The following is a 17309-nucleotide window of genomic DNA, read 5'->3' on the forward strand; positions in this document are numbered from 1 at the left end:
CACGTTTCCGCTCCGACCAGCAGTCGTCGATGATGATGTACTCAAAGCCTGCTTCTTGGTAACCCTCATTGTAGAATGCATCTACTACGGATAGTATCAGCTTCTCACTGGAAAGAATTTATAGAAGGCATTATTTTTCTATTATATTTAGAAAATACAGTGTATTTGGTTAACGATGTCCTACGCGTTAAGGGTGCGTTCTCACGAAACTGAACAACTTTTCCCAATAAACATTTGTCAAAATACGAAGAAAAAATTTGGTCTCCCATAAGAAATGAAATTAAATATTAGCTGATACATTTTGTATGGGATACCGAATTTTTTTTTGAAGTTCGACAAATGTTTATTAGGAAAAGTTGTTCAGTTTTATGAGTAGAACGCAACCTTAACAGGTCGGACATCGGTAACCAAACATACTGTACATCATGATAAATAGATATTAAGTACTTTTTGTGATGTGTTTACAGATTACAAAGAATTTCTAATATACAGGGCTCGATCCCAAATAAAATTCAATAATGGAAAAAGAAAATAATTTCTAATAAGCCTCTTTAGAAACACAATAGATGTAACACATTTGTGAAATTTGGAAAGATTAATTCAATTTATAACATAAATAAGGAGTTTGATAAGTAAAATAGGATTATTGTAGCATAAGGCTTTAACTAGGAGCACGACGTAGTGTGGGCAGGCCTCTCACTAGGTGGACCGACGGTCTGGTGAAGGTCGCGGGAGGTGCCTGGATGCGGGCGGCGCAGGACCGGTCTTTGTGGAAATCCTTGAGGAGGCCTTTGTCCAGCAGTGGACGTCATTCGGCTGAAACGAGCGGACGAATGCTTTAACTATAAAGAATTCTTTGCACAAATAATAGTAAAAGGAAGTTTAGTCAATGCCAGCAAGAGAGGTAATGATTGTTTACAAACAAGATCATTCTTAAAATAGGTTATGTTTTCTTACTCCAAACATTTTTCCGGCAGCTCCTCGCAATGATCTCCGCACATATAATACCCCCAAGACATCCACCCCATAGGAGGCGTACGAGCCAGCCCGTTATCCAATAACTTCACATTATTCGGCAAAAAAATAAAGAAAAACACGCAACAGAAACACAAACGTAACATTTTGCACAGTCATTAAACGATGGAAGTGTAATCGCTACAACTGAAAATCAATTAAAAAAACTAATTAAAAACGGGTAAAAACTAATAAAAATAAAAATAAACGTTTGTTTACAAATTTTGCGGCTGATGAAGAAAATTGACAAGTTGACTGATGTCAAACAAAACATTCAATTATCCGGCTGAATTCAAAAACCATTGGTAGTGATGTTTTTGCATGTAATGCTAGACTCCGTAATTTAGTCGGACTTATTTCAGGTGCGTTCCATTTCACTCATGCAGCGTATAATTTAAAATTACCTTAGTATCTGTCAAAAGAAACAGCGATTCTCAAACTTTAACATCTCAGCTTATTTATCATCGTACCAAGTACCTACCTATCTATAATATTATTATAAAAGGACATAAAACACATTGAATACAAATCTTTAGTCGTCACATGAATTGAATGTTGCCTCTTGAGCAAAATATCGCTCACTAGTTTTAGGGTCCCGGTGTGGTGACACACCGACATGAAGTCACGTAGCAGTAAAGCAATCGGTGCGCAAAATAAAAAGTAATGTCGTCGATCCAGACGATTTAAGCCCGGGTCGGGCAAGTCCTGCGTGTTATGGCCGCCACTTCTGCTTCACAGGGCCGGGTCCGGAAAAGGTATAAAACTTTTTAGCAACATAAAACATAGTTTTGTAAACGAATTCCTTTTGAAATCTATTGCTTGGTAGGCTCGTCTTTTATGGGTCTTGTTATTAAAATAATGGGCCTGCGTAGCGTTTTTACGCAATGTTTCTTCTAATTTTTAGGGTTTTGTAGTGTTTTGTGGGTAGTTAGGTACTTTTAGGTATAAGTATGTACATAATATTAAGTTGCCTATTCATTGATATAGGGTCAGATGTTCAACAATGAAACAATGGTACACAATAAAACACTGCAATATTTCTTAAATGCTGCGTTGCCATATCGTGCACTATATCGCGTATGGATACTTTCGACAATACCCCGCCGCACCTCAGTTCGTGTCGGCGCCACGTGTGAGAAGACGTGTCTGTGGAGCATTATTTATTTATTTCACCAAAATGTAAATATTTTTGTCGTTATTAAAAGATTTTTGATAAAAATATGGTTGATAAATTTATATTTTTCATGATTACCTAGCATTCCACATATATCATAGACTAAGTGGAACTAAATTATATGTTAAAAGTGTTACAAATTAGTGATTTTTTTTTGGGGTTATTAAAATAAACCCTATCCCACCAAAAACATTCTGTAAAAAACTAGCCAAGTCTCGATGGAGCTGCTTGTTTATCTCTAAAAAGTAATGAAATCTAGACAAAGTCGTGCCAAGTCTATGGTTCCTTACTGCGATTTCTTTATTATTATAGTTAATGTTGTGTGACTTGGCCCTTGAAGGGTGACAAAACTAGGTGCTCCATAACACCATTGTACCAATCTGTCGCCAGAACCGCTACCCATTGACGATGGAAAATTGCCACTTGGAAAACGTTGATTCAACAATAACCAGTCAATTTTATTGTAGGTTTAATAAAGCTTCGTATTTCAATAATACTAATGTATGATTATCATAATAAAGATTGTTCAACGGCCAAGTCACACAACATTAACTATAATAATAAAGAAATCGCAGTAAGGAACCATAGACTTGGCACGACTTTGTCTAGATTTCATTACTTTTTAGAGATAAACAAGCAGCTCCATCGAGACTTGGCTAGTTTTTTACAGAATGTTTTTGGTGGGATTTCACTTATTTTTGTAGAAACTGGCAAAATTTTTTTACGTCGTTGTTTTGTCGATTTTTTTACGATATTAAACACAAATAAACTCAACGACCTTTAAAATGGACAACGAATCAGAATTGTTTTAATAACATGACCTTAGCGATCCTTACAATATAATAAACGAAATCAACGAAATGCAAATTACACAACATTCAACTTAATCGACGGGGGGCTCTGGAAAGGAAAAAAATCTGGACACCACTTGCTAGTGCTAGCGCCATCTAGCGGTAAGCGATACAGGCGAACACCACGGTGCCGGAGTAGTATTGATTATGAATGTGGTGTTACTCCAGATCTTCGATTTTCCTAGTTTTTATAGTTTTCCCTTTATGTGGCCATTAAACCCTAACTCTGTACCAAATTTCAGCTCTCTGAGTTTATGGGAAGTACTAGTTCTATTTTGATGATCATCAGTGAGTGAGTGTCGTAAATGCGAAACTTTGCTTTCGCTTAACTTCGGAACTAAATGACCTACAGACTTGAAATTTTGGATTTTAAGTATGTGATTATAGCTTACTAGATGACGAAAATTTCTGCGTTCTGGTCTTATCCAGAGGTTCTCAAATAGGGGCCTGAAAATGCGGCGAAATGGTTCCAGTAAAGATGGTACGGCAGTGTTTGCTTCGCGCTCGACTTGGCGGGGGCACTGCCGTGCCCCCAGATGTAGTCAACAATGAAACAGTTGCATGATGGACACAATGAAACATTGTTTCATTGTATAATACCATATAGCAAACAAAATCTACTGTCCGTGCAAATAATCATTTTTAAGGCTATAAATTACTAGGTTATCCTAAAATTTGATGTTTATTTTTCATTTAAGATGGCGCGAACTAAATCTCTAAAAAGGAAGAAAAGTGATCATTTAGGAGATAATATAAAAAAATATAATAGTAAATAGTAAGGAGTTATCTTAACTAGTTATAGGTAATCTGATGAGTCTGATTAAATTTCAATTATTAATAAAACCTTTTGATTGGACTCGGGCATTTTTTATTATTCACTTACTTCATAAATTCAATAAATATGAATCAATCACTCAATTATAATGTCCCATTGTTGAAATTGTAGTGTTTCATTGTGCACATAGGAACGTACACAATGAAACATTTCCAATATGTTTGTTTTTATTGTTTTGCTAATTGATTACAAATTTATTAAAAAAAACATAAATGACATCCGATACCTACCCAACTAAGTTAACTATGTAGCTTCAAAAAATTAGACTTGTATCTGTAAAAACAAAAGGTGTACGAGATATTGAATTGTTAGTGTTTCATTGTTGACACACAATTAATTATTATGTTTCATTGTTGAATTTGAGGTGTTTCATTGTGTACACAACAGTGGACACAATGAAACATTTCCAATTTATGTTAATTTATTTTTTTGCTGATTGATTAAACATCAATTAAAAAAAACGTTAATGCCATCCTATACCCAATAAAATTGCCTACATACCTGTCAAAAATTAGACTTCTATCTATGAAAATAAGAGTTTTATGAGACTTTGAAATTTTAGTGTTTCATTGTTGAACACATGACCCTAAGTAAAATGACCTGCCTGAATATTGATGATGATGAAATAATGAACCACAAACCCCCATACCACAAAAAGCTAAACGCCCGTTGAACACTAGTTTACAATTAGTATGGGAATGTCATTTTAGAGTGGGTAGGTTCAACGCGCTTTTAAGCTTTTTGGGGTAGGTCTACATAAGACCTGAAATGTTTTGAAATGTGTACTTAGTGCTTTTTTTTATCAAGGTAAGTCTAAATAAAAGAAAGTAAAATAAATAAATCATTATGGTAAACCACTCAGTTCTCAGGCATATTATTTTGTACATGAATATTTAAATAACGCAGAGTATCGAGAGTCTCTCTAACGTTTATTAATTCAAAGCATTCGTTGGATATTAAGTGTTTGATGTTGCAAGCAAGATAAACTGTACGGATAAACTCGACAGGACGATTGTGGGTGATATATTAAAGGCTAAGCAAATAGAAGGCTCTTGAACCGTCTCTTTAGTTAACACTAGCGGCCGCCCGCGACTTCGTACGCGTGGACCTCGTTTTACTCCATTAGGGGTGGAGTTTCGTAAAATCCGCTCTTAGCATCGATAGCGCATACATTTTAAATTTCAAGTCTCTACTTTAAACACATAGGACTTTCATAATATAAACTTCCAACCCTCCATTTATCTCTTTAGCCCCCGTAGTTGATTTCTAATGATACATTTTCAGTATATGTACCACCACCACCATTTCAGCCATCGGACGTCCACTGCTGAAAATAGGCCTCCCCCAATGCTTTCCATGTTGATCGATTGGAAGCGGCCTGCGTCCAGCGCTTCCCTGCTACCTTTACGATGTCGTCGGTCCACCTTGTAGGTGGAAGTCCCACGCTACGTTTTCCGGTACGCGGCCTCCATTCCAGAACCATTCTGTCTCATCGGCCATCAGTTCTGCGTACTATGTGCCCTGACCATTGCCACTTCAGCTTGCTAATCCGTCGGGCTATGTCAGCGACTTTGGTTCGTTTACGGATCTCCTCATTTCTGATTCGATCTCGCAAAGAAACACCAAGTATAGCCCTCTCCATAGCACGCTGTGCAACTGAGCTTCTGTATACGGCCTATAGTGAGAGGCCACGTTTCCGAGCCATAAGTTATCACTGGTAACACACATTGGTTATACACTCTAGTCTTCAGGCATTGAGGTATTGTGGACGAAAAGATGTTGCGTAGTTTTCCGAACGCTGCCCAGCCGAGTTGGATTTGACGATTGACCTCCTTCTCGAAATTGGACCTACCTAGCTGGATCGTTTGTCCGATGTAGACATACCTACTTGTCGACAATCTCGAGAATTGAGCTCCCAACTGAAACTGGGTAGGGCGCAACATGGACATTCGACATAAGCATCGTTTTGTCCATGTTCGCCCTCAGGCCTACCTGTTGGGAAAATCGATTAAGGTGTTCGAGCATTGTTCCAAGATCTTCCAACGATTCTGCCATGACCACAATATCGTCAGCAAACCGATGTGTACACAGTACCACAGTGTACCGAACAGTATATTATGTACACCTCCACAATAGTGAGCGTACATTTTAACTTTCAAGTCTCTTACTTTAAAAACCGAGGACTGCAATACAGACTTCCAACCCCCTTTTTAACTCCCATAAGGGTTGAATTTTGCAAAATTTCGTCTTAGTGACTACCTACGTTCTAAAAGGAGGTGTATTCCACTTTGATCACCTGGCTTTGATCAGCCAGTGAGACTTGTAGTTTCTGAGACTTCGTGATGAGTGAGTGAGTCACTTAGTCATTCAATTACCTTTCTTTCTACTAAAATTATACGTACCTATAGTAATTATCATTAAAATCAAATAAGTAAGTACCTACCAACCTAAGTAATTAAAATAAAGACCCTACCAAAAAACTAACAAAGGACATCATCCATTTTGGTCCAAAATCAAAAGTGCCGGCCAAAAAATAAAAGTGCTGTATTCTGATAGAATACATCCGCCTTAGCATATATTACTATGGCACCAAAACTGTAGCACCACTGTGCATCGTAGTATTTGAGTTCTAAAAATATATGAAACGACTGACTTTGATCTCAAATACTACGACGCACAGTGGTGCTACAGCTTTGGTGTCATAGTAACAAATGCTAAGGCGGACGTAGTCTGTCAGAATACAGCACTTTTTTTTTATTGGCCGACATTTTTGATTTTGAACAAAAAATGTATGAATCGTCGATGAATTTTAGATCTCAAATACTCGACGCACAGAGGTGCTACAGCTTTGGTGCCATAGTAACAAATGCTAAGGCGGACGTATTCTGTCAGAATACAGCACTTTTTTTTATTGGCCGACACTTTTGATTTTGAACAAAAAATGTATGAATAGTCGATGACTTTTAGATCTCAAATACTCGACGCACAGTGGAGCTACGGCTTTGGTGCCATAGTGACAAATGCTAAGGCAGACGTATTCTGTCAGAATACAGCACTTTTTTTTTATTGGCCGACACTTTTGATTTTGAACAAAAAATGTATGAATAGTCGATGACTTTTAGATCTCAAATACTCGACGCACAGTGGAGCTACGGCTTTGGTGCCATAGTAACAAATGCTAAGGCAGACGTATTCTGTCAGAATACAGCACTTTTTTTTTGTTGGCCGGCACTTTTGATTTTGGACCAAAAATATATGAAACGTGGATGATGTCCTTACATACAGAAAATAAAAACGAAGTAATTCTTATCCTATTTAACTACAATCGCCCACGCGCCCATCCCATTTGTCCGCCGCTGAACCGTACCCTAATATTCATCTCGGTAGATGGCGGCACATAGTAAGAATTTGCAAGGAAGTTTGTAAAAAACACAAATTAACACTTTGACTTGCTGGTTTAAACACAGTGAATGATTCAAATAGGTACATAGGTACAGTGAATGGTTCAATTACATAAAATATCTTTATTTATTAAATTTTCAATATTATTTACGAACAGCGCTATTCATAGTACATGTAATATTTAGTTACTAATTTACTAATGATGTCGATAGATGGCGTTTGACAGCTTTGCCTTCATGAATATTTACGTACCTCAAAAATTTTTGTCAGGCGCAAGAAGATTTTAAGCAATGACGATAGATGGCGCTTTTCCACGTCTTATGAAAATCCCAAATATTTTACGGGACCCTATTGTTTTCCAAAATAAAATTTAGCCTATGTTACTCGTGAGTTATGTAGCTTTCGAATGGTGAAAGAATTTTTAAAATCGGTCCAGTAGTTTTTGAGCCTATCCATTACAACTAAACAAACAAACAAACAAACAAAGTTTTCCTCTTTATAATATTAGTGTAGATAGATGGGTTACACACATAGGTCACCATAGGCATCTTACAGTCATAATAATAATTATTATAATGTTTAATCAGAATAGCTGGTACTTATTAGTAATAACCTGATTTTTTACCTTTTTTCTGTCTAAGTAGTCTTCCTCCGAAGGTAAAATGGCAAAGGATGCTTTATGGCATTAAGTTCGCCTTATGTACCAATTAATACCATTAAAGTATAGAAAAATGATTTATTTTAACCTGGGAAGCAGGCCTACGTAACCTACATTAATATAAATAATTATGCATTATCATTATTATCTTTTTAACTGCGATCTCTAACCTCACCGGGATTATGGCAAAACCCTCCACTAAAGTAGAGAAGCCTCATAGTCCAGCTGTGGACTGTAAACGACTGTTGATGATGATGATGATCATTATTATAAGTGATTTAGGCATTCGGATTTTTCGAATTGATGAGATTTTCACCTAACATTGCCCATAACTAACCACTGTCCTGTGATCGAATCAGAAATGAGGAGATCCGCAGGAGAACCAAAGTAACCGACATAGCTCGCAGAATTGCTAAAATCAAGTGGCAGTGGGCGGGGCACATAGCTCGTAGAGACGATGGCCGTTGGGGCAGGAAAGTTCTCGAGTGGCGACCACGGGCTGGAAGACGTAGCGTGGGCAGGCCTCCTACTAGGTGGACCGACGATCTGGTAAAGGTCGCGGGAAGAGCCTGGATGCGGGCAGCACAGGACCGTTCATTGTGGAAAACCTTGGCCTTTGTCCAGCAGTGGACGTCATTTGGCTGAAAAGAAGAAGAAGAAGAACCACTGTCCACTACTTTCATTGGAGGCCAAGCTGCAGGGCCGCCGCAAGCGGGCGTGCAATGCGTGCACCGCACGCGGGCGGCACGCCCAGGGGGGCGGCAAATCGGGCGCTCAGAGCTTCCGAGAAGAGAAGCTCAGGGCGCTTAGAACAGCTGGGATCACGCAGCTGTTCCCGTCTGACGGAGGAGATGGTGTGTGCAATGCAGGCGGGGGCACCCCCACACTATCAGCCGCTGACCATCATCGTGGAGGGGAATCAGGAAGCGATCATATTGTCCCCTCCTCTGACCCCTCCGCCGCCGACGGAGTGAGGGCGCGTTTGGTTCGTCCTCGTGCTCTCGCTCCGAGGACTCATTTTGCAACATGACGTTTTCGCAGAAGGAGGCTATGGCCGCCCAGGCCTCATTACTGTCCAGCATTGCTTTGACTATGCTAGCCAGCACGAGGTCCCGGCCCTTCCTCGAGCCCACGCCGCACACACTGCGAGGGTATCGTGCGCCTCGTCCTCCGAGCCACGCGGCGGACCACCTCTCTTCCCGAGCGGGCCTCTCGACTTCTGTCGAGAATGTCAACCCATATGAGAGCCCCGTAAAGCGCAATGCTTTTCAAAATGCTGGCGTAAAGGAGCCGCCATTTGGCTCGCGAACCCCCCCACGATAAAGCATCCGCGGCCTTAAGCAGGCGCTATGACAGTATGGCAAAATGAGGGTCAAACTGACACCGGCTATCCGACTATCAGGCCCAGACAATTGCTCTGAACCTTAACTTCTATCCTGACTCCATCCACGGTAAAATAATATGGGCGTTAGGAGAAACACTCCAGTCTCCAGACGCGCGCAGGCAATTTAAGTACTGGCAGTGGTCGCCAAATTGGCCGCGTCCATACAATCCCTCAGGCTGTGACGAGTGTCACCTGCATAACTGATAACATCTACGCCCGGGAGGAGGGCGCCGCTTTGTACCCAGTCATATCCGATGTTGAGTTACCTGGACGGCCTTCCTTGCGCAGCAGGCATAGTTATCCGGCCTAGGCAGGCAAAGAGGGGCTCCCTCCACAGCTGAGTTGACACTGCGGGAATCTATCATGGATGGTAGAGCGAAAAAGGCAAACTGGTTCGGGAAGAGCGCTCGCAAAACCTTGTCTAGCAGAGCCTGCTCTTTAGTCAGTGGAGGACCAATAGGCTGTAGTTGGTTTCTAGCATAAAATCTCCCACAGTTAGTATCGTCGTCCAAACTTGCGAGCATTTCTGCCCTCGCTCGGTCTTTGGCGGCTCCGATTTCATAAAGGCAAGCCATATGACGGGTCTCGTGAACGTTTACGCCAGCTACGAGTGAACGCAGCTCAGCTAGTTCAGCCGACCACCAGTAGACAGCACGACAAGGTGTGCGGTAGCGTGATCGAGGCATGTTAACATCACACACCTCAATTAACGATTTTCTTAATTGGTTGGCCGCCATATCACCGTCCGTGACTATCGCATACGAATGCAGCCTCCTTGGCCATCTCCCGATCAAAGCGGGTAAGCGCCCATCTGGGTAAGGGAGAGGAAATTGAGCGGGTCGCTCCCGCACCCTTCATTGCTCCAGTGCGGTTAGAGCGGGAGTAGCACACGAAACGTCCACCACTAACCCTCCCTGCTATCGCACACTCGTGTGCACCGTCCCTCTACCCAAGAGGGATGGGGAGGCTACTACAATGATTTTTGTGCAAATGAAAATTTTCTACCTTGTATAACTTTTTATCAACGCGACGTACAGAATAAATAAAAATACTTAAACAATTGAAATTTTATCGTCTTTATACTTCTCAAAGACATTTTCCTCATATAGTCAATTATTGAAGCGTTAAATGTAAAAAATAATTAATGTTCGGGCCTTTAACTCAAGATGGTGACTAACGCTCTGACCTCTCGAGTTCGAAAACATACTTTTTTCATAACTAGTCCATACATAAAAATATACTTAATACAAATTAAAACATTTTACTTTCCACCTTTTGCAGGAAAAAAATACCAATTGATTGGACTATTAAGTTTAAAAAAATTATGTCATAGCATGAAAAATGAGAAAACATCAATTAAATTAGCCTTTTTTTGACAAAACTCATTAAGTAGGTAGTCGTAGGGCGGCATAATCGGTTTTGCACGCGGGCGACGAAACAGCTAGCGGCGGGCCTGCCAAGCTGGACAGGGTTTCCAGTGGTAGGATTAGTCTCTACATACTAATTTAATATTTTTTGTTACAGAGGCGGCGTGCGGCTCGAGTATGTTCGATGGCATGGCGTAGTGCCGCAATGCCGCGGGTCGCGCCGCTCGCAGCGCTCCTCGCCGCGCTGGCGTGCGCCGCCGCGCTCGCGCCCACGCAGGAGCCGGGGCAGTTCGAGGCTGCTTTCCAAGGTAAGTTTATTCTTCTTCTTCTGAGGGCTGAGTGTGAGTTTACATCAAACGTTCCCACTAGTGAGCGCATTTAATAATGAAACTGAATGTGATTGTACAGCGCCTCTAGCGGAAACGTTCAAGAACTAAAATTTTCATACATTTTTTTAACGCGCTCACTAGTGAGAACGTTTGATGCAAACTCACACTCAGCCCTCTACTGTGTTTTTGTGGTCATGAGGTCAGTCCTCCTCGTTCAAGGTAAATTGATTATGTAGGTATTATCTTTATGTGGTCATATTATATGATCGGTCCTCCTCGTTCAAGGTATTATGAATAATTATCATCATCATCAGGTCATTAAATCTCTACCGCTGGAATACTTCTTCTTTTTCTTCTGCAGTGGCATCTGCAGCAGATACAAGCCACAGCTGCAGCTGTGGCTTCTTTAATGCGCGTTGAACACTAGTTTAAAATCTAATTTCTATATTAAATGTTAATTTAAACTAGTGCTCAACGCGCGTTGAACTTTTTGTGTTAAGGAGGTTTGTTTGTTGTTGTTGATTTAGTCATTAACAAAATTCAGTTATTTCAATAGTAGTTCGTTCAGTTATGTAGGTACCTAAGTACCTTTCTAGTCTTTCTACCCACAAAACACTACAATTAATCCCTAAAAATCAAAAGAAACATTGCGGAACAACGCTACGCAAGCCCATTATTTTAATAACATGACCCATAAAAGACGAGCCTACCAAGCAATAGATTTCAAAAGGAATTCGTTTACAAAAGCGTGCGGCTCGAGTATGTTCGATGGCATGGCGTAGTGCCGCAATGCCGCGGGTCGCGCCGCTCGCAGCGCTCCTCGCCGCGCTGGCGTGCGCCGCCGCGCTCGCGCCCACGCAGGAGCCGGGGCAGTTCGAGGCTGCTTTCCAAGGTAAGTTTATTTTTCTTCTTCTGAGGGCTGAGTGTGAGTTTACATCAAACGTTCTCACTAGTGAGCGCATAAAAATGTCATTAAATGTGATTGTACAGCGCCTCTAGCGGAAATGTTCAAGAAGTAAAATTTTCATACATTTTTTTAACGCGCTCACTAGTGAGGACGTTTGATTTAAACTCACACTAAGGCCTCTGCTGTGTTTTTGTGGTCATGAGGTCAGTCCTCCTCGTTCAAGGTAAATTGATTATGTAGGTATTATCTTTCTGTGGTCATATTATTATATGATCGGTCTTCCTCGTTCAAGATATTATGAATAATTATCATCATCATCAGGTCATTAAATCTCTACCGCTGGAATACTTCTTCTTTTTCTTCTGCAGTGGCATCTGCAGCAGATATAAGCCACAGCTGCTGTGGCTTCTTTAATGCGCGTTGAACACTAGTTTAAAATCTAATTTCTATATTAAATGTTAATTTAAACTAGTGCTCAACGCGCGTTGAACTTTTTGTGTTAAGGAGGTTTGTTTGTTGTTGTTGATTTAGTCATTAACAAAATTCAGTTATTTCAATAGTAGTTCGTTCAGTTATGTAGGTACCTAAGTACCTTTCTAGTCTTTCTACCCACAAAACACTACAATTAATCCCTAAAAATCAAAAGAAACATTGCGTAAAAACGCTACGCAGGCCCATTATTTTAATAACATGACCCATAAAAGACTAGCCTACCAAGCAATAGATTTCAAAAGGAATTCGTTTACAAAAGCGTGCGGCTCGAGTATGTTCGATGGCATGGCGTAGTGCCGCAATGCCGCGGGTCGCGCCGCTCGCAGCGCTCCTCGCCGCGCTGGCGTGCGCCGCCGCGCTCGCGCCCACGCAGGAGCCGGGGCAGTTCGAGGCTGCTTTCCAAGGTAAGTCTGTGTTTCTGTGTGTTGGTAATAGCGAAGATCGTGAGTTATGTCAGGCCTGGCTCACTCCGCGCGGTACATCCGATAATTACCTACAGCGAAGCGCCCCGCCGGCGGGTATTATATCAGTCGAGTGTCACGCGCGCGCCCGTCAGGACGCTGGCGTGCGTTGTAGTACCTAATTCTATGATCGAAGTATTATTTAAAAATGGACATAAAGAGAAAGAAATATTGTGCGGCGTTCGGGTGTTTAAATTCGAAAAGAAATCTACCGGATTTTATTTATCTTTTTTTTCGCTTCCCAAAGATGCTGAAAAGTATGTTGGCCATGTAGGTAATCAATAATTCTTAGGATAGTATAGGAACCTAACCTACCATGACTACTGCTCAGAATGCGTTCGTTCGTTTCAGCCAAATGACGTCCACTGCTGGACAAAGGCCTCTCCCACTTTTTCCATAATAAATGCGTACTTACCTACATACGTACCTCATGACATATAAGTAGATTAATTATTTTTTCACTAGACAGCAACCCTAACAGCGTAAGAAGAGTTCAGAGGCACGCGATAGAAAGAGACAAAACTTGTAGGTGAATAAAATTGTAGGTACTTAGTGCTGTGCGAGCTGAATTCCACTGTATCGCGTCGTAGCAAGACTCGCATTTATTTAAATCGTCTTGCGGAGTAATCCTTCTGTACCTGTACTATTACTTATTCTGTGGTTATGTGCCTACGTAGATATACTCTAGCTATAGCTATGTATACTTTGTACCGCGCAGTCAGTCGCGTTCTACTACTGTCAACGGTGTATGTCGTATAAAACTTTTGAAAGAAAGAAAAAAAAAAGTGTTCAAATACCATCTTTATTATTCATGCCCTAACATTGTGTTTATTATGAGATTGGTTCTCCTCTTTCCAGGTTTTATTATGCATAGAATAATAATAATATCAATTTCATTCATAATCATCAGGGAATTTAGTCGCTAGCTGTGCTTATTCTCATTTCATTTGGAATCGGTCCTCAGACCGATCATGACCGAAATGACCGATTAGGTAGGATGAGTCTTAAGACGCTATTTTGGAGATGTGAATAAACAAGTGATAAAAATTAATACAGTTTTGAATGTCGGAAAAATCTACGCCGGGAAAGTCGCAGGATAAAAACTAGTATTAACTTAATTTTCAATCTTTACTTGTTTCTCAGTGTTTATTTGTTTTTCGGGCATCCACCTGTTAATACCTAAATGACATCTTTAGACATTTAAATAAAACCCCATTTCTTTTCTTGACAAATTAACATTTACAAAAACACACTTTTCCAGCAGAAAAGCTCTCTATACGATAATCCTGAAGATTGCCACTCATAACTTGATTTAATCATTATATTCTTGTATCACCAATAAAATAACCGACACAGATAAAGCATAATACACAATTCTGACAATGACATAACACACTAGCGATTCTAATGAATAATAGAGACGATCTGACGATGCCGTACAAACCGAACACGTTCGCTAGTGTCTGTATATTTCTAAACACGTATGTAGTCGGTTGCTGTATGAATATTTGAAATGTTTCACAGACAAAGCAACACAATAAAGCACAATACTGTAGAGTTTGTCCTAGTTGTGATAGCATTGTAAACTTACTTGCAATCGATATAGATTCTCTTGGCCGTCTCTATTGTTGTGGATACTCTCATACAAACAGGGTAGAGAACAATAGATACAACAATATCAAAATATAATAATCTGTAGTAATATTCAGTAGGTAGTTTCTTGTCGCTCATCATTTATTTTTAGGGTTCCGTACCTCAAAAGGAAAGAACGGAACCCCTTAATCATTACTTTGTCATTAATTTGTAACAGAACTATGAAAATGAAAATCCAGAAGCATAGAGTTCAATAATTAAAGGGCTAAATCTGAAAACTGTAGTTTATTTACACGTTAAGTGGCAAAGAACTAATAACCCAGTATGGATAGTAACGCCCTCCTGTCAATGTCATATCTGAGACATTCAGTGTTGTACAACTTATGTTATCAAATATTAGGTACAGGGTGTTACGTTTTTGTGTTATTGTCCGAATTGCTATTTTCATCCTGTATTATGTAGGATGACCGACATCGATTGGAGGTAATAGCCTAATATACATTCCTCGCCCTCTTTGCGCCTGGATTTTGTCAGAAAGGTTAGCATCATTTGTTTTTACAGCATCATTTTTACTTTATGCTTACAGCAATTTGCACTTTATCACAAATTAATGTATTACAATTTATTATCAGAAAAGCTAAAAGTTCTTGAAAACCACCGAGTAGTTATTAGTAAATATTCTTTTTTTTTATGCAAAACAAGGCAAGTATTTGACTGCAATTACCTGTTAAGTGAGATGGAGTCTAGGATGGTATATTTACCCTGATTCGTTTACTTATCCATAAATAAAATACATCAAATTATAAAATAATTGCGTAGCAAATATTGCAAGTCCCACAGTTTGTTCCAGAACAGTGATTGAATAGAGACTCATTAATAGTTTGGCTCTCCCCCAAGGATTATACTCAATGCTGATCCCAATATCGGAGGCTACAAGTGATATTTTTTGATACAATCAATTTCGTTGCATACACCCTCAGCTTAAAGCTCAATATTGATATTCTCAAGAATGTCACATCGGCCATTCTGTTTTTGGGCAACCAAATTGTCGGCTCGGCTTCGTCGCAATTCGGCGTCGATTCCTATTACGCTCACGACCAACTTCCCGATATAAGGGCATTTCTACGGAGACGACCGATCGACCTACTGGGGCGAAAAAAGTACCTTTAAAATTGAAGTACGGACTTGAAAAAAATCACACGTTTTTATAGGACTTTTAACTTGATGGAGAGCATATTTAGAAGACCGCCAGGTTTTACATCTCGCCTTGAAAAAATCCGAAAGTTCAAAAACGGGCGAAATTTGGCCTAAAATGGAGTGTCCGGTTTCCAGAATTCACTCGTTTTTGCTTCATAACTTTTGAAATAATAACTTTCCCATTATGATACCCACATTCACAGAACAAGGGATAGTTAATAAAGCCATATAAATGAGTTTCTTTATTGTAAGTCCTTGGGTTTTAATACAGTAACACATTTAAATTTTGTCCGACGTGTGTGCCTCAATTCCGTGATTTTTACTTTTGTGCTCCTATATCACTAACTACGCACAGTACAAACACCCACGACTGATTCCCATAAACTAGCAGTTGCACTCGAGTGGTCGAGCAGTATAAAAGTGGGATATGTCGCTTTGAGGAGCATTTTTCAGAGGTTTGAAATCACTCAGAATTTTTGGTCACTGGTCATTTCTCAAACCGGTGTGCGACATTAATAATGTTCATGAAGTATTTAATGAGATTACTGCTGAATTAATTAAGTATTTAACTGATATCTGCCATTACGTTTGGTAGAAATTGTTTTAATTTATAATATTTTCGAGTAATTTGATGAAATGTGATTTTTCCTCAATTCCGTGGATCTCAATTCCGCGGAATATGGGGCATCGAATTGAGAAAACACGTACACCGAATTGATATTAAATGAAAATAGAGACTTTTATTGTGCTATAAATTGTTTGTGTATCTTAAAATAATAATGAAATCAATAGAGCATAATAATAGGGTGAACTACCAATCATTGGACCGTACCAGTCATTGGACAGAAGACAATAAAACTTATTTTTTGAGGTTTCACTAAAAATAATACACTGCTATTGCTATCTTATCAAAATAATTCTTCCAGGTTCTTCCCTCGACCTTCACCAGATCGTCGGTCTACCTAGTGGGGGGCCTGCTCACTGATCCGTGGTTTCCACTCGACAACTTTTCAGTCCCAACAGCCATTATCTGTACGAGCTATGTGCCCCGCCCACTGCTACTTGATTTATGCAATTCTGCGGGCTATGCCGGTCACTTTGGTTCTTTTGCCGATATTTTCATTTCCGATTCTTATTAGACTCATAATAAGCGACCACGTATCAATCCATACACCATCACTGGCAACACACACTGGTCGAAGACTTTTGTCTTAAGACACTGCGGTATTTCAGACGTAATAGCGAAGCTTCCCGATCGAAGCTTAGCTATGTTGAATTCAGCGATAAACCTCTTTCTCAAAGTTGGACCTAACTATCTGGACTCTTGTCCCAGGTATACACAATTGTCAAAAACTTCGAGTGTAGTCTCCAACCTTCAGAGGAGTGGGTGCAACACGGATATTTGACATGATTTTTGTCTTGTCCATGTTCATTTTGAGACCCACTTGTTGAGAGGCTCTGCGGAGGCCATCGCGCATTGTGCTTAGATCTTCCAAGGTTTCAGCCATGACTCCGATATCGTCTGCGATATCGCGACTCCTTGGTCTTCTGTATAATCTGCCGTAGCGTACCTGTGTGTGTACCATAATACTAAAGCCTTTTCGGAAACAAGCTTGTTCGGAAGACTGGAAGTCGTCGAGTCTGC

The 17309-nt window shown here is 40.1% G+C and overlaps 1 protein-coding gene across 1 annotated transcript in view; it reads left to right on the forward strand.

Annotated features, from left to right (window-relative positions):
* Nucleotides 1-12714: 12714 nt before the first annotated feature.
* Nucleotides 12715-17309, forward strand: part of LOC135083168 (pikachurin-like) — a 279979-nt gene continuing 275384 nt past the window's right edge. The window contains exon 1 of the mRNA XM_063977902.1: nt 12715-12817. Within this exon, the coding sequence (XP_063833972.1) occupies nt 12715-12817 (103 nt within the window). The remainder of the gene's footprint in view (nt 12818-17309) is intronic.

This window comes from Ostrinia nubilalis, chromosome 23 (assembly GCF_963855985.1).
Source record: "Ostrinia nubilalis chromosome 23, ilOstNubi1.1, whole genome shotgun sequence".
Taxonomy (NCBI): domain Eukaryota; kingdom Metazoa; phylum Arthropoda; class Insecta; order Lepidoptera; family Crambidae; genus Ostrinia; species Ostrinia nubilalis.